This window comes from Malaclemys terrapin, chromosome 3, assembly GCF_027887155.1.
Source record: "Malaclemys terrapin pileata isolate rMalTer1 chromosome 3, rMalTer1.hap1, whole genome shotgun sequence".
NCBI lineage: Eukaryota > Metazoa > Chordata > Testudines > Emydidae > Malaclemys > Malaclemys terrapin.
In genome coordinates, this window is record NC_071507.1 from 51,941,357 (window position 1) to 51,964,398 (window position 23,042).

Consider the following 23,042-nt stretch of genomic DNA (forward strand, 5'->3'; position numbering starts at 1 on the left):
TTTCTGGCAGGAGAGTGAGGAGGTGAGAGGGAGGAGGCAAGCAGTGGGTGGTGGACTGAGGAGGGACGCAGCAAGCCAGCGGTGAGCCAGGGGGTGAGGAGGGGTGGCAGGACCTGGGGCGGAGCATGGGAGCAGCGGGGGTGGACTGTGGGCGGGGCCAACAATCTCCCCTCCCAGGTGGAGTGTCTTCTTTTTTGAATGTTCAAATATGGTAACCCTAACCTTGGGAGACAGGCCAGTCCTCGCTTACAGACAGCCCCCCAACCTGAAGCAATTACTCACCAGCAACTACACACCACACAACAGAAACACTAACCTAGGAACAAACCCCGTTGCCAACTCTGTCTGCATATCCATTCAATGGACACCATCATAGGACCTAACCACATCAGCTGGGGCTTGTTCACCTGCACATCTACCAATGCAATATATACCATCATGTGCCAGGATTGCCCCTCTGCCATGTACATTGACCAAACCAGTCTCTACACAAAAGAATAAATGGACACAAATCAGACATCAAGAATTGTAACATTCAAAAACCAGTAGGAGAGCACTTCAATCTCCCTGGACACTCAATAACAGACTTAAAAGTGGCCATTCTTTAACAAAAAAACTTCAGAAACAAACTTCAATGAGAAACTGCAGAACTGGAATTAATTTGCAAACTTGACACCATCAAATTAGCCTGAATAAAGCCTGGGAGTGGCTGAGTAACTAAAAAAAGTAATTTTCCCTCTGTTGATATTCACCCTTTCTTGTTAACTGTTGGGAATGGGCCACATCCACCCAGACTGAATTGGCCTCGTTAGCACTGACCCCCCCACACTTGTTATGGCAACTCCCATCTTTTCATATGCTGTATATTTATACCTGCCGACTGTATTTTTCACTCCATGCATCTGATGAAGTGGGTTATAGCCCACGAAAGCTTATGCCCAAATAAATTTGTTAGCCTCTCAGCTACCACAAGGATTTCTCGTTGTTTTTAATATATATCAAGTAGGGGATTTTCCCAGCTTCATCCCAAAGGATGGGTCCAAGCCTCCCTTCCCAGCGGGCCACCACCTCTCTGCTCTCAGCAGCCTTTGCAGACCTAAGGAGGGAAGTGAAGACTACACTTCCCAGCATGCCGCGGGGTGAGCGGGCACTATAGCTGGAGACGGTGGGCGGGGTAGGAGGAAGGGAGCCGGAAACGGCAGTGTACGGTGGCCCGGAGGCAGGGCGGCGCTGGAGCCATGGAGTCCGTCGTATTCATCTTCTCGCTCATTGATTGCTGCGCTCTGATCTTTCTCTCCGTGTATTTCGTATCCTCTGGGCGAAGGGGCCGGGGAGGGGCGGGCGGCGTGTCGGGCAGAGTCGGGGGTGCTCGCGGGGTGGGGCGGCACTGGGGCGCTGGCTCGGTGCAGGGCTGTGGGGCGGTAACTCTGGGAAGGGGGGTCTTGGTGAGGGATAAGGGGTGTTACTCCCGGGGTTGGGGGAGCCGGTACAGTGGGCTGGGGTATCCCGGGGGAGAGGAGGAGGCTGAGGAGGGGGGTTGGGACACTCCCAGGGGTGGCATGATACTCGCCCCCTGCCAATCACCATCCCCTGGGTGTCTCCTAATTCTGGTGGGACATGTTTAAGCCTAAAGGCCTGAATTCATTGAAATGTTTTAAAAGTCAGGAAAGCAACATCTGTGGATGTTGGGTTTTGTCAAATCCTGTTTTTGCAAAATCTCATTTGGGGCCTAAGTTGTTTCTCCGATATAGTTATTCTGTTAATTCAATGAATAATGTGATGGAAAGTCACACTTGTGAATTTTTCTGTATTTTTGGGAATGTTTTGCTAGTAATTTACATAGGATATTTTAAATCTCACATTTGTCTCTCACTGATGGTCCTCTATGTTAACTGGGGGATGAAGAAAAATTAGTTAAGGATTTAAAAACAAAATCTGTACAATAAACATAGATGTTCCTTTGTCATAAACAGATTTGGGTTCTGTTCCAATTTCATCATGATATAGCACATCTGGCATAACTGTCTAATGATAATTCATTAAGGTGCATAAGATTCTGATTGTTACTGTGACTAAATGTACAAATCACCTACCTGAGTGTTGAATGCTGCTTTTCACAGAATTATCTCCCCAGATACATGAGCATTTAAAATACTTGTAAATTTTTGTCAGCCATTAGTTTCTTCTGAAACTGCTTTGGTAAAAAGGAAGTTGGAGAATGTTGCTAGGACTCAGTCAGGAGAGGAATAGACTGTTACGTGAAAATATTTCTATAACACAGAAGAATGTGCAAAAACATGGTTCAGTAATGAAAGCTTGCAGTGTACAATCCTCTAAATACAGAATTTCAATTAATTGCAATATGCTGCTTACACTCATAGTCCACATAAGGAAAAGCACATTGTGCTGCTTCCATATAGTTCATGTTATACTGATCTGTTTGGTCTTGATATGGGATGGGGGGAGGTGCGCAAAAGTGTTTTTTAAATCTCAAAAACTTCTACAAGTTTGAGAAACCTTTGTAATCCAGTGTTCTCTGGATTCTGTGGATGTCTTATTCTGTTGGAAATGTATTCTTGGTGTTAGTATGCCACTAGTTCCTGGTTGAACTACCTGTGTAATTCTCCTTACACAAGGTTTCGCTAATCGCTCTTGTTTATTGTTTTATGGCATTATTAGGATGCAAAGGGCACTGGGTCTTTATCAAAATCTCTTTTCTTGCTTCATCATGACACAAAAAAGATGGCCTGAAGGGTTTTGTTTCTAAGGTAAATCAAAACCAGAAAGGCTTTAAAAACATCAGGAATATCAAGTGTCTTGTTTTTGCGGGAGTGTGAACTTTCATACCTCATTTGGGGAGGAGTGAGGGTAAATCTTTTTTCAAAGAGAATTTTTCTGACAAAAAATCCCTTCTCTCTTATGGAATCAGTTTCTTGTGATAGCATCCCACTTGTTCTCCAGCTGAACAGAGAGAAACTTGATATTGCTAATAATATGTCTTTTAAAAAGCAGAATTAATGTTTTTAAACCTTTCAGGTGACTTTGTATGTAATGAAGAACAAAAAAGTGCACATTTTTCTTCCTTCACAGATTACCTTTAAATAATAGTTCTGATATTAAAAGCACCTCTTGGTTTTTCTTGTGGAGAAATGTCCTGATTATACACTTCAAAAGTGTCCATCACCAGATTATCTAGGCACTAATTATAAAATAAACATTAGTTTGCATTTTTCTAGCACTTTTCATTGGGGATCTCAAAGCACTCACAAATGTCAACAAATTATAACTCCCAATACCCCTGTCTGATGGTAGTATTCTCAGTGAGTTAAGAAAAACTGTATATATGTTTTCAGTTATAAGTGTCTAAACCTAGTAAGGGGCTAATTCTATTGAAGTCAGAGGGATCATTTGTATAAATAAGGGTTGTAAGACAAGGCCCAGGAACAGAAACTGCATTGAGAAATAAGCAAGCTCTGGAGTTCCCTAATCTGTGTTCAGTGTGTTGAAGCACTTGGCCAACAGTCATTGGTAAAAAGCACTGTGAGATTACTTGTGTGCTGATCGCACTGTGTTCCACATCTTTTCCTCACACACGTGATGTAGCAAAGAGAATAAAATAGGACAATACATGTAATTTACCTCAAACGTAACTGTGACTGTTTTTTGCTCTAACAGAAAAGTGTCCCAATTAAAGCCTGAACTCCTCTATACTATAGTAAAGGTGTGCCTAATTCCTGTGAGAGTTAAAATATAGCTTTGAATTACTGTCTGACAAAAAATGTTCCTTATCTTGGACTTCAGATAATAACACTATCAGATTTGGAATGTGACTATATTAATGCAAGATCTTGCTGTTCAAAACTAAATAAAGTAAGAAATCTTATGTTGCATTAAATTTGATAAAACTCAGTAGATCCTGTGCCCTAGCATTGGAAACAGTAGGGAGTGCTATGAATCTCAGAATGGTGGTGGTTGTTACTTTTTCTTTTCCCACACCTTCCCTTCACCCCAACTCCTAGAATGAACCTTTCTCGTATGTCCTACAGTATGAACTGCGGAGCATTCCCCCTCTCCCTGGTGCTTTGAGGCAGACCAATAAATTGGCTGTATACCTGCAGCTTAGACAGCCCCTTGCTTAGAATCTCTAGATTCTCTGCCTCTATCCCTGGGCACGAGGCAGACCAAGGGGTCGCTGGTTGCGACATGGTTTTGTGATCTTTCTAACACTTTTTAGTTACTTTATTAGAAATCTGGCTATAATTCCTGGCCTTTTTTGACCAGAGCAGTTCTCAGACCTTGCCTACATGAGAAATTGTACCATTTGAACTAATTCTGCTTAGAAACTGATGTAGTTAAATTGGTATGTTCCTCTTGTGTGGGCGCACTTATTTTGGTTTGAGTGGCATAAGATTAGGCTTGGCAGAATTCATGGATTTTTGAAATTCAACAGATAATATTGATGTTTATTTTTAGCCTTTATCAGTTTTTATCATTTTAAAATTTTCAGTTTCACAGTGAGGCTCCAGCATACTTTCTACACGGCCATGGGGCTGATGACAGCAGGGCTGCAGGGGGCTCCCCGCACAGATGTGCGGCCCAGAAAGCCAGATCCCTGTGGATGCTAGGGCAGGAGAAGCTGTGTTTGCTGTGCGGAGCAGAGACCCATGGGAGGGACCAAAATGGGGTGGATGAGTATTTGACTGTAGGGGGGGGGCCACCCTCCTGCTGAATGGCTCCTGCCTAGGGATGGCCCTGCTCTCTCCTGGTTGGTGACAGTAGGACTGCAGGATCAAGATCCCAGGAACCAAATCCCTGTGGTTGCTAGGTGTGGTAAAGGCTGCACGTACCGATTGCTATTGATCGATTTTCCCCCCACGCCCCCATTTCTGTATGTTAGGTGAAATCAACACTTACAGATCACAAAAGATTTAAACTGAATCTTCCCAATGAAGGTTCCCAACTTGAGATAAATCAGTATAAGGCACTCTTACACAAAAGTGTGTCCACTGAAGAGGGTTGCTCCAACTTAACTAAATCAAGTTTAAGCCATTGGTACCATTTTTGCATGTAGCCCAGGTCTGAGACAGCTCTTGCACCACTCTGATCTACACTTGCTGGGGTGGGTCACTTTTCTTGCTTTGGTTGGTTTTACATTGTTGATAGATCTGCTGCCTATTTTCTGAGCCCTTTGTATTGTCGTTCTGAAAAAATCTTGATTTGCGGAGAGACTGGATCAAATTGAATAAACACCAAGGAGTGGCTAATTGCACTGTAGCCAGGGAGGCATGGGGGGGGGGGGAAGGATTGATTTGTCAGTTTTCTGGGTTTTGAGATGGCCCCTATCTTTGTGGAGACATGCTACATTTTGTTCACGTTGTGTACATTTTACTTGTTCAGATGTCCATTTTCCAAAGTGATAACTAGTGATTGATATTTAATGTGTCGCTTTTAGTTCCTTTCCTAAAGAAAGGTTGATTCTCATTGATTAGTAACCATTCAAACATGTTGATTTCCAACTAAATATAGCCTTTACACTAAATTGGAACTTCTTTTTGCTAACCAGGAGGCTACATTATTGTCTATATACATATATTTAAAAAATTATACACCTTACCAATGTATATTATCAGATTCTTAATTTTTACTGTTCATAATTGAAAATGGGGAATGATGCATTTCTTATTTACTAGATTTTTTTTTTATTTGTGATTTATATCAAGTTCTACACGGATGGAAATTGGAATTAAACTAAGAAATGCTCAAAAACAACTATTAGTTTTATTTAACTAAAATGCTATCTTAAATGTGCTGGAAACATAAGAGAAATGTTTATCAGAACACATTTTGCATCTTAAACTAAGGGTACATCTTTACTACCCGCCGATCTGGCGGGTAGTAATCGATCTATCGGGGATTGATTTATTGAATCTCGTCTAGACGTGATAAATCGATCCCCGAACGCACTCCCCGTCGACTCCAGAACTCCACCAGAGCAAGAAGCGGAGTCGACGGGGAAGCCGCAGCCGTCAATCCTGCGCCGTGAGGACCCGAGGTAAATCGATCTAAGATACGTTGACTTCAGCTACGCTATTCTCGTAGCTGAAGTTGCGTATATTAGATCGATTTCCCCTCTTTTTTTCTTCCCCCTTCCCCCCCCCCCCCCCCAAGTGTAGACCAGCTCTAACTGATTTACTTACCAAAGGAAATATCTGTAGTTAGTGAATTGAAGTGATTGTTTCTGGTCACCATGTGCTTCAAGATTTTAGAACTAGTAGATCTCATCTTCTTGCACCTAATTTTTATTCATATATTGGAAGAGGAAAATAATCTTTCATGCTTTTCTACTTCCAAGTGATTTCTCACCTTTGAATGAAGTAAAACATTCTCTGCACCTGCTTAATCAGGGACTTCCATCGGTTCAGTACTTTTCTTTAAAACTTTGGCAGCATACATGGACTGCCTAATATTTTTTATTTAACATATGGTTTTAATAGATTAGTTTGTCATCATTGCAAATTTAATTTTAAATACATTTTTCTTTATAAAAAAACCCCATTTAATTCTAAAAAAAATCTGATTTAAATAAAAATATTTAATCCATTTTTAATCCACTCTGTGTACACATGTAGTTTTTGACATAATTACACTAAGGGTTGGTTCCTCTGTGTAAATATTTAAACTTCTATAATATTTCCTTTTTTGCAGTGGGTGGTCCCAGAATTGATTGGCCATACTATTGTCACTGTATTAATGCTTATTTCATTGCACTGGTTCATCTTCCTCCTTAATTTGCCGGTAGCAACCTGGAATATATATAGGTAAGTGCACAGGATTTTATTTTCTTGTTCTCTTGAAATTTCACTACTTTCAAAATTGAGTATGAAGATAAACCATATGTTGTGGTGGTACATCGTGATTGGATATTTCATTTATATCCTTAAGTTATTAATTCACTGTAGGTACTTTTGAAACTTTTCACAAATCTGACCTTTTTTTAAAATTTCCCATGTAGCCTAACAGGTTAGAAAATTGGCCTCTCCAGCGCTTTTAGCTGAAATTGCAACAAAGTTTGAGAACTTGAGATTCTTCAGTCTGCTTGTTGTAAAATTTATAATGACAAAGTACCTTGCTGTTGTGAGTCAGCCTCAAGTTTTCAAGGATTTAATGGCTTGAGCCTTTGAAAATAGTAGCATATTAATGGGGTGAAATACTGAAAGCTCTGGTGCCAAGATGTTTCCTCTCATTGCTCTGGTCATGTGTCCCATGCTCACTTGCTTGTTAGATTCTCCTCTTTCAGGTTTCACTCTTCACTTTAAAATCTCCCCAAGAGACTGTGTAAAGACAGTTCTTGTACTGCTGTAACTATGTGGGTATAGTGATACAACCTCTATTGTGGATGTTGTTGTACTGGTATAAAATTTACAGAATAAGCAACACTGATATTGGCACCTTTAGGGTATATCAGTGTCCATCCAAGGTGGTTGTATTTCTTTAACTATTAGTTTCTAAACCAATATTGTTTATAACAATTCAAAGATTGTGTATAGATGAGGCCCTATATCGGGGTGGGCAAACTTTTTGACCCGAGGGCCATATCTGGGTGAGGAAATTGCATGCAGAACCATGAATGTAGGGCTGGGGCAGGGGGTTGGGGTGCAGGAGGGAGTGCAGGGTGTGTGTGGGGGGGTGCGGTGTGCAGGAAGGGGCTCAGGGCAAGGGGTTGGGGCAGAGGAGGGGTGCAGGGTGTATGGGGGGGCTCAGGGAAGGGGGTTGGGTTGAAGAGGGTGCAGAGTGCGGGGGGGGCTCAGGGCAGGGGTGCAGGGAGGAGTGCGGGAGGGGGCTCAGGGCAGAGGGTTGGGGTGCAGGGTGTGGTGGGGGCTCAGGGCAGGGGGTTGGGGTGCAGGAGGGGTTTGGAGTGTGGGCTCCGGCCCGACACTGCTTACCTGGAGCGGCTCCGGGGTGGCAGCAGTGCGCACTGGGGCCAGGGCAGGCTCCCTGCCTACCCTGGCCCCGCACCGCTCCCAGAAGTGGCCAGCATCACGTCCCTGTGTCCCCTGGGGAAGAGGGGCCAGAGGGCTCTGCGACCTGGCCTCACCTGTGGGAACCTCCCCCGAAGCTCCTGCAGTTCACCGTTCCTGGCCAGTGGGAGCTGCTGGCAGCGGTGCCTGCAAGAGAGGGCAGCACACGGAGCCCTCTGTCCCCACTCTCCCAGGAGTTGCAGGGATGTGGTGCCGGCCACTTCTGGGAATGGCGTGGGGCCTGCAACACCACAGGTGTGGTAATCCCGTGGGCCGGATCTGGCCTGCAGGCCGTACTTTGCCCACCCCTGCCCTAGATGCTACCTTGACTATGACTCTTCTCCTTCTCTCTGCCTCTGTCCAAACTTCCTGTTCATTGCTTCCTTCACCTCCATTGTCCACTCTCGATTTTGTGCCATCTGCGTTGCCCATTGTGCCTTGAACAGCCTGCCATCTTGTGTATCAAGCTCTGTCTACATGTGTTTTTTTTTTTGTTTGTTTGTTTGTTTTATTTAAATCACACCTATAGCATAAAGCCCTCTCCATTTTGTGTGGTCAGTGCTGGTATTGCTGCATTTTTGAACTTGGAATGCCTTAGGACAGAGACCTGTTTGTCTCTCACTTATTCTGTTGCTGTACAGAGAAAGTATACGCTAATGTCACCATATTAATGAAGTATATGAGCAAGATCCTTGCAAACCACCCCTTAGCCTTCCTCCAAAGCTACTTGTAAGATGAAGTGCATGTGGCCAGAAGACCAAATGCTTATCATTTAGCTGTATAATATTATTGTTTAACTCAGAGAAGCAATTGCATATTGTCATGAAAGATAAGTCAGAGTAATTATGCTTGAGTTGTTTTTAAACAAGACATAAAAATTTGTTGCTGCCTTGGCTCGTAGCAAGGTGCCAGTCAGCCCATAGCGTTTGAGTAGCATGAGTCTAACTTGTATACGGTACCTCCCTTCTATCTGTGTACATAGACTGTGTTTGGCTGTGAAGGTATTGTAGTGTGTACCAGTCTCTGGAAGAGAATTTAAAGTAGCCTGTCAATATCACTCCTTGTTGGCCAGTGGACGTTAGAGAGAGCAACACAATGCCTGCCCTCCTCACCTTTAATAAAAGAAACCATTCTCAAAGGCCATCTTGAATAGTCCAATTAAGTTTAATTATAAGATGTCAGTCAATCAGAAGTAATCTTCTGAACACAAATATCCACATTTATTTTTTCAATTTACAGCTTGTATGACAAATTTAATGTAATAATACAGTTCTGCACTTCTCCTTCCCCTATAGGTCAGAATTACAAACTAAGTTTTTAATATCCCCTTCTGTCTGAGAATCTTGGTATCCTTTACAAACACTAATAAATATACCCAACATCACTGTCAGTATGTAACTGAACCATTTTACAGGTTAGGAAACGGAGGTGCAGAGAAATAAACGACTCAAAGTGTGTGGTATAGGTAGGGATAGAACCCAGATGTGGTCCCAGCCACTGTCTGTACAGAAAATATTATATTGAGATGAACAACAAAAAATGCATGGGTCTGTCAGAATACATTTAAGGAAGAGTTGTGGGAGTTACCATTTGTGAAACACGGATTAAATATTAAATTATAATCCATTTATGAGTATGAACTCTAAACTGTTATAGTCAGAAAGATTTCTCAGAATCTTCTTTATGAGCTAATGACATTTCAGAAACCAAGTTCTGGCCTACAACATTATTACTGCATCCTGCAGGAGTTTGAGTGGTGCCAGACTATCCATTTCACCCAGAGCTGGGTAGAGTACAAAACAAACAACTGAAGAAGCCTTCTTAGCTTCCTTATGATCTTTGCAAAACTGTGCTCTGTTAAGAGGCTGGTAGCCAGGGTGAATGTTCGGGTGGGCAAAGTTAGGGCCATGTTTGTTCGTGTTTTTTGTATTCCCCTTGAAATCCTGTATGCTTTAGGATTACCACACAAATAGCATGGAAGTTTGTCATTGAGTTCAGTGATCCAAATTCTGATATTTATATTGCGTAGCATCTCACTCCACAAGTAGTCCCATTAATTTCAGTGAAAGTTTCACAGCGTAAGAGATGATCTGACATGAATAGGGTTATTCAAGTTTGCCCCAGTGGGGTCAGATGCAGGCTTATACTTCTTAATGAGGCTGAATGTGAGACGGCTTTACAGGAACAGAGTTGCTTGAGGCAACAAAGGGGGAGTTTCCCAAGATTCCAGGTGGTCAGCTATTTAGAAATCCTACCTGATCTCCTTGTTCAGGATCTGGGATATGTAAGGTATCTGGTCACTTAAGTTTCAGTTCCTCCACATTTGCAGGATAGCAGTGATACTTTTTACAGAAGTCTCAAATGAGGCACCATTTGGGGCTTTTGTATTAACGCTGCTTTCGGTACCCAGTTTTTCAACTTAAAGGGACATGGTTAATTTGAAATCTAACCACTTTAAAAAAGGTGAAATATAAGTAGTATTAAATGCCACAGCTGCCCAAGTAACCCTATCAATCGTGGTGGTGGTAGCAGCATGTTTCTCCTCTCTGGTGCTGTGTGAAAGACCCACACAAACAACCCAAGAAACACAGAGCATGACTATATGCAAAGGTCTGTCCGACGTAAAGTAAAGCAATTGAAAAATGGTGAAAATACTTTTTCAGTTATAGGCATTTTAGATTTTGCTTGTAATAATAGGTTTAAAATAATTGTGATTTTTTTTTTGTTTGTTTTTTTTTAGTAGGCGACCCTTTAAAACAAACAAGAATTAAGAAACTTACCTTAACACAGCACCAAAATGCTTTATATTCTAGTGAATTCTAATGGGAGCTGAAGTCTCTCAGCCCTCCTTTGCCTCAAGGCTTTATGCCCTGTAGGAAAATATAATACAAGCCTATGCCTCTAAGATGGCAGTTCCATGTGGTGAGTGGAGGTTGTGAAGCAATGACAAGTATTTCTAGGAACAGTACTGTCAGCTTCTTTACTATATTTATTTATTTATTTATTTAGCTCTCTTAGTATGTCAGCTAATTACTGCAATTTTTTTAAGAAACTGAATCCAAATAATAAATAACTCAAAATTATTTTGAGGGCGGGGGAGGGATAGCTCAGTGGTTTGAGCATTGGCCTACTAAACCCAGGGTTGTGAGTTTAATCCTGGAGGGGGCCACTTAGGGATCTGGGGCAAAATCAGTACTTGGTCCTGCTAGTGAAGGCAGGGGGCTGGACTCGATGACCTTTCAAGGTCCCTTCCAGTTCTAGGAGATAGGATATCTCCATTAATTTTAATTTTTTAATTTTAAAATTCTACAAGCTTTAATTACAGTTGCATCACTTCCTGTTTTGTGTGTCCCAAACCCTGCAATGAGGGGAATAGTTCATACATTTACCTCAAAGGCAAAGCAGGTAAAGAAGTGAAGTTTATGGTATTCATCTGCTAAGCAGTTTAAGAAAATGATGCAATGTGTTCCACATGGAAGGGGCACTACCAGGGACTGTTTCAGATTAACACAAAGTTCATGTTCTTTGCTTTATTTCATTAAGATGCAGCACAAAGTAAACTGGAAAGTAATTTTCGTCTCCAGCTTTTCACTTACTTTAATGTTAGGGATTACTTGTAAAAATAAAAATTAGTCAACTTTTTTTTTAATTTAAACAAGAATAATCTTGACTTCAACTACTGAAATTTTTTCATTTCCAATGGTTTCTAATGAGACCTGATTTTTCTGTGTCCTAATCTGCCTTATGGCACTTTGATTTTTCATATGAAATGAATCCGAGAAATACTATGGAGTGGATTTCTTTCTTTTATCCTGGCTGCACCTTGGTTGAATTTACTCTGGAGTTGCATGGCTTATTAGTGCTATGAATAGTCTCTCTCTTTGCTGGCAACATCTTTCCCCTATGTTTGGTAAGGTAAAGGGGGAAAGCCTCTTGGTACCATGGTAGGGGAGCCAAGTTTCTTTTGTATGCAGAGGCAACCAAAGGTTGTTTTGGATTTACACTTCCGAGATCAGAAAAAGGGTTCAGAGCAGGAGTTTAATAAGGATATGCCCAACTAATCTTACTGTTACTTCTAGGAAGGTAGGGCTGAGGGGTATCCAAACTGGGTGTGAATTTGGCTCATTTGAGGTAAGGGCTGTAGTCTTGGACATATTCAGACTGGTCTTGTAGTGGAAATACTGTCAGGTAAAATGTAATGTCAGGTGAAAATACTTGTTTGATATTCAGAAGATGCTGAAATTTATTTTAGTGGCTTTCTTCTGGTTTGAATTTCTTGCTTTTTGGTAATTATGCTGAGTCTCTGATTTTGTTTGTTCTTTGTCCTGAGGCCACCCAATGTCTGTCTCAGACCACAAACTAAAAATATTTGAATTTCTCTATTTTTATCAGTTGACTTTCCTGTTCCCCAGCCTAGCTGTTTAAATCAACCTTGGGGAATTTCTAGTTTTTACTAGACACGGAATAACTTTTTTAATGGCTTTACCACTCTTAAACAAATGGAGTTTCTGTTCCAGCAAACACACAGATGCTTCAGATTCTGCCTGCCTAGGAAATGAGAGGCCAGGAGTTCTGTCTCAAGTTCTGAGTGGTAGCATGAACCCAGCTGCTGCATTAGCATTGCAGAAACTGAAGCTGGAATCCATTTTTTTTTTTTTTTTTTAAATAAAAAATTTAGTGTATTCCCCTTCAACCCTTTAGACAAATATAGGTGACTTTGTCTTTGAACATTCTGGCATAGCTGGTCGGATGTAATCCATTACCTGTTGCACTGTATCTTTAGAATAGGTGGGACTTTGTCATTATATACACCAAAGCGCTAAATTCTGGGCTCAAATGCTTATTATTCACTTGCAAAACATCAAATGGCACCTTGTCAGAATCAAGTAGGAGTGTAACAGTCCTTGCTCCAGCATTGTTCTCACTTGCTTCACCTCTGGAACACTGCTACCCTTTTCCTCAGAGAATGGATTAAATTATGATTATCTGAGTTTTAGGTTATGTAACAAAGGAATACAAAACCTAGAATTTCTCATCTCATAATAAAAATGAGATCAACAGCACTTCTTCTCATTCCTGCCTGCTCTCTGATTTGGTCTGTTACATAAAGTGTTTTCTTTATTTCTAGACATTTCTATGGCACTACAGTATCAGAGCCTTCAAAATATTAGTAAATGTGTTCCTCACACACTTCTGAGAAGAAGGGAAGTATTATCCTCATTTTACAGATGGGGGAACTGAATTACATAGAGATTGTGTCTTGCCCATGGTCACACAGGATGTTTGTGGCAGATGTGGGACTAGAACCCAGACTTCCTACAGTCCACTAATAGTGCCTTAGCCAGGAGAACACAGTTCCTCTGTTGACTAGTTGTATCTGGCAGTGGAAGATGCTAATTCTGCTCAGAATCCTAACAAAACCACTAGCATGTTAGATTTCAGCCTCTTCACGTTAACGCATCTCACTTTCATTGGGAACTTTCTCCATAAATCTTGGTACCTACATGCAGTAAGAGAACTGGTATAGAATCAGTTATTACCACTGAAACTTTAATATGTGAATGTAGGGGTGTGTGTACTGAATTAGAAAATGACTCTTAAAACGGGGAGCAATGTCTTTGTTTTCCCTCTTTGACCGCTTCAGTAAGATTTGTTTGAATACTGAGACTAAAATTAATTTTTTGTTTTTAAATCTTTCAGGTTCATTATGGTGCCAAGCGGGAACCTGGGGGTGTTTGACCCCACAGAGATCCATAATCGGGGGCAATTGAAATCACACATGAAGGAAGCCATGATTAAGCTAGGCTTTCACCTGCTTTGTTTCTTCATGTACCTTTACAGGTTAGTCTTAAATCTTGTGCAGCATAGGAACAAAGGAATTATCATACTAGCATTTCATATCCTCTTTATTCTGCCAGTGTAATTGCATATCTGTCCTCCTTCTGCAGCCTATTTAAGCTCTTTGCTCAAGTAATAACTTGTGGCAGTCAGTTCCAGGTTGAACATGCGCACTCAAAATATTGCCCTTAATCATTTTTTAATTTGTTTCCTTTAAATGTAACTGGATATTCCCTTGTTCAGAAATTGAGTGGGCTTGACTAACTTCTAAACTAGGATGATGGTTTAGTTTGGGGGAATCAGCACTTCATGCACCAGCTAACTGTGATGTCACATTCTAGATTATGCAGGGAAGAAGGGATTCAAGACTTCATACTTCTAATGTCAGGGGGTGGGAAAGCTGCACTCTTTTGAAAACAAATGCACACAAACTGTAGCTGACTTAATCCATCATAAGTGAGCAGCAAAGGGTACAAACAATTAATTTGATTTGTAGTTCAAATTTAAAGGAAAGTAAATAATGGCAGAATGAGGGCAAAGGGGATGGTGTTTCACTTCCCTGTTACTGATAGAACTTTTAGATTTTTAAAACAAATTTTAAAAATCTGACTATTTCAGTCATATCCAGCCTGTCTACTCTGGGCCTATCACTTCAGCTTGGCTGCAACTGCACTGGGTAGTTTCATATCTGTCTAGTAAAAGTTTCTCTCTCGTATCTGGTTATAATGAAACCTATTTTTCCTCCCATTGAAACATTTCTATTTAACCAAGTTTTATAGAAAACTTTTCAAAACATAAATTTGAGGCCTAAACTTTTTGAGCATCCCTTTTAAATTATGCTATCCTGCACACAGTGAGAAAGATTGGGAGTAACTACAGGGCATGTGTGTGTGGTGTATGTGTTTTTTTTTTTTTTTTTTTTTTTTTTTTAAAGCCTTGTTCCAGGTACATACGTTAATGTATATTTTTTTGCCCAGATTTCCAAGATATGTAAGGGTTAAGTATCTTAGTATAAAATCTATTGCAAGCAGCATGCAGGGTGCTAAGTGGATTTAACACACAGAATAAAAAGTGATGGTTAATACCTATCCCGTAAGGGAGCTACTTGGGGACCAAATTTGTTTTAATAGACATTCTCATGCAAACCTTCCCATAGGGTTGGCCAAGCTACAACTCAGTGAGTTCTGTGACGTGGCCACCTGCTCATTTCAAGATGGATCATTGCATGCTAAGATTTACAATCTCTGCAAATCTTGCCTTCATAATAAAGGTGAAGGTGGTTGTGATCTCTGTTCTGCTTAAGCAAATGAGGTGCATCCATCTGATTAAAACTGTAGGTGCTCTGAGATTTGCATATGCTTCAGAAATACACCAATCTCCTCTTTTGTCTTGCCACAGTATGATCTTGGCTTTGATAAATGACTGAAGTTGAAAAGGAACTGGTTAGTTGCCAAATTTTGAACCATCCGAATCACTCCAGTGAACAGTTGTGGAGCCAGAGACACTTTCGAACATACCTGGACCGGTGTCGTCATGCAGTATATTTTTTCCTCTTTGAACAAGAAATATTTTTGCTGTATTTTTAACATAAAATATTTTAAAAACCATGACATTGAGTTTTTGTAGCAATTGATTAAGTGTGGTATGAAATGAACAAAAACTGTCTATTAGATCTTGTTAGATTTAATTTTTATATGGAACTGATCTTGTAGCACAGCGCCTTGCACTCTAAAGAAAAGATAACAGGAAAAGACAGCCTGGTTTAGCAGGTCTCTGCTCAGATCTATACCAGTGGAAGGTCCAGATGCAAATTTAAGTGCAGGTTTAATACATCTGCTCATTCATAAAGGCCTTTTGTAAGTGCCTCTGGCTGTTGGGTTGTTTGAAGATCTATTTTGGAGTCCTGTAGTGGAGTGCACACTCAATAGGCTGGAGCTCCAGAGAAGCTTGTACCACATGGATCTTTTATCTGCTTGGAGCTATTCCATGAAACAGCATTATGATGAAAGGAAAAAACAACCACCACCACCTAGCACTACTTCCATTATCTCATTTTCTGTATGGGGTAAGGCAAAAGCGATCCTGGTCTATGCTCTAGTGTAAACTTATCTGTATCAACATAAGAAATAAGAGTTATGATTCTTTCCTCTTACACTCTTGCTACACAATAAATTGATCTACAGATGGAGATTCACTCGGGAGTAATCAACACATTGCAGCAAAGGACAGGGAGACTGGCAGAAGCTACAGTAAAGCTAAAAAAACAAGGAGTCTGGTGGCACCTTAAAGACTAACAGATTTATTTGGGCATAAGCTTTCGTGGGTAAAAACCTCACTTCTGCATCCGAAGAAGTGAGGTTTTTACCCACGAAAGCTTATGCCCAAGTAAATCTGTTAGTCTTTAAGGTGCCACCAGACTCCTTGGTGTTTTTTGTGGATACAGACTAACATGGCTACCCCCTGATACTTGACAGTAAAGCTAAACGACCTCTCAATCTATTTATCCAAGACCTTGCTGTTCCCATTTTCAAGACAGATGAATCAAAAATAAACACACATGGAAGAATAGTGCTCTGTATCAACAACTTTTGTCAGTTACCTCTGTGATGGCCAGCTGTAACTTTCTTTTCAACTGCTCTCCCCATGCCACATAGACATCATTCATTGTTAGGGATTCTTATTTTCAGGTCAGTGTGTTACTCTTTTTGATGATACAGGCCACTTTTCTAGATCAGTCAGTCTTTGTTTTTAAAATACTAAGTCTTAACAAGACTCACAGGAAAGGCTGAGAGATGCTGTCCAAAAGAGCAATTGTATCCCTTTGATTTTATATGCAAAATTAGTTGAAATTAAACTGTTAAAATAATTGCTGCAGATTCTTATTCTTTGAGGCCAGCACTAACAACCTTTAGATAGTTGGCGAAATCAAGCTTCAGCATCTTGCCTTTAACTTTCTTGCTAAGCCTTGGCCTTAGATTTGAGGACATTAAACGTGCCATGTTTGGACACCAGTTGTTCCAAAATCAAAAGCAATTATGCTTAGCAGACAAAATAGTTTGTATTGCTACCATGTTTACTCAAGTGTCAACAATATGCTCAGCTCTGCACAAGCTCTAAAATAGAGATGGTACCGGCCTTAAAGAGCGTTAACGATCAATAGATTCTGCATAGAGAGGAGGTGCTAGGAAGCCCAGAAAACAGGGGAGAGTAAGGTTTTGTTTTTTAATGCTGCCATGAGCTACAGTAGCAGTAAAGAAGCTAAGCAGGATGCCCAGCATGCTCTATGCATTGTCAGATCCAGTCTGCAATGCCATCTGCTGTCATGCAAATGTGCACCTAACTAAGGAAAGGATGGGTTGTCAATACCTGTAGAAAAATAGAATGCAGAAAGCTTAACACTGCCACCAGTTCCTGAATTAGTACAAATAGTTCTAACCTCTCCCAGCACTTGTGCCTGGTGATTACCTGCCTGAAAAGCCATGGCTTCTAATTGGCAGACAAAAGGCCAGCTAACACGCTCCTCTGTAACTTTACACCTTCTTACCCACTGTTCATCAGTACAGTCATTGCTGCTCACTAACTTTAGAAGTCTCATGCAGCAGCACTGGTGACCTCTGCTGTTTCACATTAAAGATTCCAGCAGTAGTGTTGTTCACGGCAGAAAGACTAAAATAGTTGTTCAGGGGAATAGAGGTTGAAAAAAAAAAACAACCCATCTCTCTAAAATGGCATAGTAAAATCAGCCTCCTGTCCAATGTAGCTTTTTGTTAAAGGAGGCAGGGTCACATTTTCTATTTTATAGTTGAAAAGGGTTACAAGCATAGATGAGACAGAGGGGTTCTGTGCTGTTGGAGTGTATTGTGACATAGCCTTGCTCCTAGGAATGTGCTGGAGATGGAAGGCTCCCTCCAGGGCTAGACCAGTGAGTCTACATACTAACATTCATACTTCAACAATCTAGGTAACTAAATCAGGAGCCAAACAGTAGTTTGGGAGCAGAAACAATGAAAAGTGTATCTTTTAAGGTATGCTCTTCCCTGCCCCCAAGAGCTAAGCTGAAAAGAACAAGTGTTTTGAAATTTTATCTGCAGCTCAACTGAAACCCTGTTTTAAAAGATTGGATAAGTAGAGGAAGATGATGCAAAGTGGAAATGGTAGTGTTAATACCACTATCATCTAATGCTTTTTGTCCACAGGTCTCAAAAGTGCTTTACTAAGCTGTATAAGTACTATCCCCATTTTACAGATGGGAAATGGGAGGTATAGAGAGCATAAGTGAGAGTTGATTACTACTCAGGTTTCTGACTCCATGCTCTAACTACAGGCTCCCTCTGCCTCCGGGATACACAGATTTTTGGGGAGGAGGGGAGGGTCAAGTGCTCAATGTGGGTTGCATTCAGGACAGAAGTAACTTTATCACCTCTTCTCATGAAGTTCTCTTGGTGCATTCCACTGGCTTCAGGGAACCAAGTAGTATCCAGTCACATAAGTTTACATTGCAACTTTTGGTGTTTGAGATGTCACAAAACGATGTATGCTGAGACAACTTAAGTACCCAGGCAGTAACAAGTGTAACATTTGAAATTCATAGCCCATTTCTGTGCTAAATGGATACTCCCTACTGTATTGTCCTACATTTCTTCCCATATTTCCCTGAAACAATGACATGTGGGAGACTTCAGAAGCTCACCTCTTCCCCAGTCCCTTTAACTGCCACCATATCCAAGGTGTTTTCTCAATATGACGGTCAACCGTCCAAAGCCATTGTGTTGGAGCTCTTAAAATAACTGCACGATGGTGGAGGGTCCAAATGGTGGTAGAACATGTTGACAGCTGGTCTACAGCAGCACTCTGACCACCGCTAGTACTGACTGATTTGCTTGAAATTGCCAGTAGGCAAATAGAGTTGTACTTGAGGGCTACAGGGGGAAAGTGTGGTGCTTACGAAGGAAAGTTTGCTGTAGTCAGACATGTGCCTTAATGTATAGCTTTTAAACCATGTATATCGGTTAAATGCCCCTTATAAAGTCATTTAACATAATTCCAGGCAGGAAGCAAGGCAAGGGACAGCCAAGGTGAGGACTAAGAGTGAGAAACCTAACTACATTGCCAGCTGGAAAGTTCTGCTAGAAGACTAAAGCTGCCTTCTTTTAAAAAATAAATCCAAATCCCCCATCTTCTAATCATTATGTACAGTGTCACCACTTATGGAAAGCTGGATCTTGAAAAGGAAGTCATGTCCCCCCAGCAAGGTGAGCAGGGGCTATGTCTACACTACAGCTGGGAGATGCACGCTCATGTGGCTTGAGCTAATGCACTACAAATCATAGAATATCAGAGTTGGAAGGGACCTCAAGAGGTCATCTAGTCCAACCCCCTGCTCAAAGCAGGACCAATTCCCAGCTAAATCATCCCAGCCAGGGCTTTGTCAAGCCGGGCCTTAAAAACCTCCAAGGAAGGAGACTCCACCACCTCCCTAGGTAACGCATTCCAGTGTTTCACCACCCTCCTAGTGAAATAGTTTTTCCTGATATCCAACCTGGATCTCCCCCACTGCAACTTGAGACCATTGCTCCTTGTTCTGTCATCTGCCACCACTGAGAACAGCCGAGCTCCATCCTCTTTGGAACCCCCCTTCAGGTAGTTGAAGGCTGCTATCAAATCCCCCCTCATTCTTCTCTTCTGGAGACTAAACAATCCCAGTTCTCTCAGCCTCTCCTCATAAATCATGTGCTCCAGACCCCTAATCATTTTTGTTGCCCTCCGCTGGACTCTTTCCAATTTTTCCACATCCTTCTTGTAGTGGGGGGACCAAAACTGGACACAGTATTCCAGATGAGGCCTCACTAATGTCGAATAAAGGGGAACGATCACGTTCCTCGATCTGCTGGCAATGCCCCTACTTATACAGCCCAAAATGCCGTTAGCCTTCTTGGCAACAAGAGCACACTGTTGACTCATATCCAGCTTCTCGTCCACTGTGACCCCTAGGTCCTTTTCAGCAGAACTGCTACCTAGCCATTGGGTCCCTAGTCTGTAGCAGTGCATGGGATTCTTCCGTCCTAAGTGCAGGACTCTGCACTTGTCCTTGTTGAACCTCATCAGGTTTTTTTCTGCCCAATCCTCTAATTTGTCTAGGTCCCTCTGTATCCGATCCCTACCCTCTAGTGTATCTACCACGCCTCCTAGTTTAGTGTCATCTGCAAACTTGCTGAGAGTGCAGTCCACACCATCCTCCAGATCATTAATAAAGATATTAAACAAAACCGGCCCCAGGACCGACCCTTGGGGCACTCCACTTGAAACCGGCTGCCAACTAGACATGGAGCCATTGATCACTACCCGTTGAGCCTGACGATCTAGCCAGCTTTCTATCCACCTTACAGTCCATTCATCCAGCCTATACTTCTTTAACTTGGTGGCAAGAATACTGTGGGAGACAGTATCAAAAGCTTTGCTAAAGTCAAGAAATAACACATCCACTGCTTTCCCCTCATCCACAGAGCCAGTTATCTCATCATAGAAGGCAATTAGGTTAGTCAGGCACGACTTCCCCTTCGTGAATCCATGCTGACTGTTCCTGATCACTTTCCTCTCCTCTAAATGTTTCATAATTGATTCCTTGAGGACCTGCTCCAAATAGTAGCACAGACACTGGGGCTTGGGCTCTCAAGCTGTAGGCTGAAAGTACCCACAGTAGATCATATTCAGGACTGTAGTAACTTTAATATGGCATCCTCTCAGTGAAGTCCTCATGGCATATTCTGCTATTTTCAGGGAACCAAGCGCTCTCTGTTACTGTGGGTTTGAGAGCCTGAGCTGCAACATCCATGCTATTTTTAGTGCAGTAGGTTGATCTCTGCTAGCATGAGTCTGCAAATAGGAGTGAGCCTCCGGGGGGAGGGAGAAGGGGAGAAGAATAGAATAGAAACATACCCTTAATTATTTCAGCCCCATGGCCATTCAGTCCTAGAAAAGCCATCTTGAAAAGACAAATACTGAGTGGTTTTCCAGATAGCTGCTGCACTTCTCCCTCACAGACTCACTACTCATAGCAGTGACTGTTGCCCCATATATTCAAATCAGGCTGAAGTAAGTAAATCGTGACAGAGCAACTATGAACATTTCTTCATATTTACAGACTGCTTAAAATTTAGGGGTTTTGCACTTGCTATCTAGCAATACAGATTTCAGACCTTGCTATAAAACTATTGGCTGGTTTAATGCCACGACATCCAGTAGGCTCAGGGTGATTAAAAGGGGCAAGTGCAGAAAGAAAGGAAAAGTCTTGCCTTCTGTCAGCTGATGGCTACTAAGTTATTAAATGGTATTTCTATTATGAAATGACACTAGTCTCAATGTATAATTACCCTGCAGAGGCTAAGAAAATTTCAGATAGTGCTACCACATTGAGACAGTAAGAAAAATAATGAGAACCTATCTTAATACATACATAATAGAAACAATTCAAATGGTCTGCTGACTTTTAGGTGGCGATGGTCAGAATTCACTTTGTGAAAAGTAGACAGAGGAGACCCAATTCAGCCTAAGCTTTGATGCTGGTACATGTAAACTAAGAAAGTTCCCTTCCTGATGGCTGTAGAGATCTATTGTTATTGGTAACATCTACCACTGAATGGAAAAACCACTCAAAAGCCATCTGTTCTTCTACAACCACCCCCTGCCCCACAGCAGTACCTTAGTAGGACTTTCACTCTAATCGCTCCCATGATAAGCAGCTGTTTGGCCAGCTCCCCTACAAGCACTTTAAGGAACTATGCTTCATAGTCACTCTAGTAATTTGCTAATTACGGTATCAAACTACTCACATATGAACATAAGTCTAGTCCCTTTGTTTTCTGAGAGTAAAGTTTATATATAATTATATATATATAGTATGTGTGTGTGAGAGAGAGAGAGACACCAACACGCTGGTGTAACACTAACCAAGATGCAGGCTTTCACAATAGTAGCAGTTTCTCAAACTTTCAGAATCTGAACAATATGGATTGTCTTATAGGACTCCCCCCATAGCATAGGTCACTTCCCCTCTTATTCATGAACTTATAACATACCTGTGGCAGCTGTAGGAAGTGCTAACAATACAATTTAGTAGGTAGACATGAGTGCTAATACCCTACAGAACCATACACATTCTGAGGACTTATAGGAAAATATAATTATCAGAAGACACTAAGCACAAATAGCCTGAGAGGAATACATAGTAGAGTCTTCATACTTCCAGCTGGCAGTGAAGTTAGGTAGAATGAAATCCAGACTTAGGGTACGTCTACACTTACCGGAGGGTCCAGCGGCAGGCACTCGATGTTCTGGGATCGATTTATTGCGTCTGGTTTAGACGCGATAAATCGATCCTGGAAGTGCTCGCCGTCGACGCCGGTACTCCAGCTCGGCGAGAGGAGTACACAGCCTCAACGGGGGAGCCTCCCTGCCGCGTCTGGACCCGCAGCAAGTTCGGAGTAAGGTACTTCGAATTCAGCTACGTTATTAACATAGCTGAATTTGCGTACCTTAGTCCAAAGTGGGGGGTTAGTGGGGACCAGGCCTTACTATACAAGTCAGCAGAATGACTCAGATTTTAGAGTTTAGAATCTATCACTAGAATTTACCAGGTGGGAGAAAGATGTATTCTGGATGATCAATAGGAGGGAGTCTACTACTTTGTGAACAAAAGTGTTTCAGCATCACTTTACAAGAGAGGGCGCTTTAGTGCTTTACAGAAAGCCCTTAAAAGCTTGCTAATAGTATATCTCTTGGGCTTTAACTTTTTCATGCTGCTTCACAAAGCTTGCTTCTCCAGCCCAAAACAAAGGCCAGCTAGCTTGCTTGCACTCCAGAAAACTCCAGTTTGCTAAGGCCTCTGTCAGAAGCTTTCCTGTCATTTAAAAAGCACAGCACTGTGATTTTCAGCATGATTGCTATAGGCATATTAAATATTTGGCAAAACTCCTGTCCAATCCATGGAGGCAGAGGTGTTTGCTAGGCAGAATAAGGCTATGGTATTTTTTTCTCTCCTCTAAGCAAGCTCATCAGAAGGATTAAAGCCTAATCTTAATAAGGGCCTCCAATTACACTACTCTTACACCCGGTGACTAGTACTCTACTCCAAAAGTAGTTCTATACTACTATAGTAATACACAGAGGGAATAAGGCTACTCCAATTTG

At 41.6% G+C, this 23,042-nt stretch overlaps 1 protein-coding gene across 1 annotated transcript; it reads left to right on the forward strand.

The window, feature by feature from the left end:
* Positions 1–1,198: 1,198 nt before the first annotated feature.
* Positions 1,199–15,466, forward strand: CNIH4 (cornichon family AMPA receptor auxiliary protein 4). The gene is made up of 5 exons (XM_054024581.1): positions 1,199–1,307; positions 3,802–3,870; positions 6,706–6,818; positions 13,719–13,859; positions 15,255–15,466. Exons 1-5 carry the CDS (start codon positions 1,239–1,241, stop codon positions 15,280–15,282), a joined length of 420 nt encoding a protein of 139 aa, XP_053880556.1. The 5' UTR covers positions 1,199–1,238; the 3' UTR covers positions 15,283–15,466.
* The last annotated feature ends 7,576 nt before the right edge of the window (positions 15,467–23,042 follow it).

Excerpts from the sequence above, each read along its gene's own strand:
- CNIH4 (XM_054024581.1), top strand. The coding sequence starts at position 1,239 with ATGGAGTCCGTCGTATTCATCTTCTCGCTCATTGATTGCTGCGCTCTG. Across the intron at positions 3,871-6,705 it reads GCTGTTCAAAACTAAATAAA|TGGGTGGTCCCAGAATTGAT; the intron begins GTAAGAAATCTT and ends CCTTTTTTGCAG. Across the intron at positions 13,860-15,254 it reads TTCTTCATGTACCTTTACAG|TATGATCTTGGCTTTGATAA; the intron begins GTTAGTCTTAAA and ends GTCTTGCCACAG.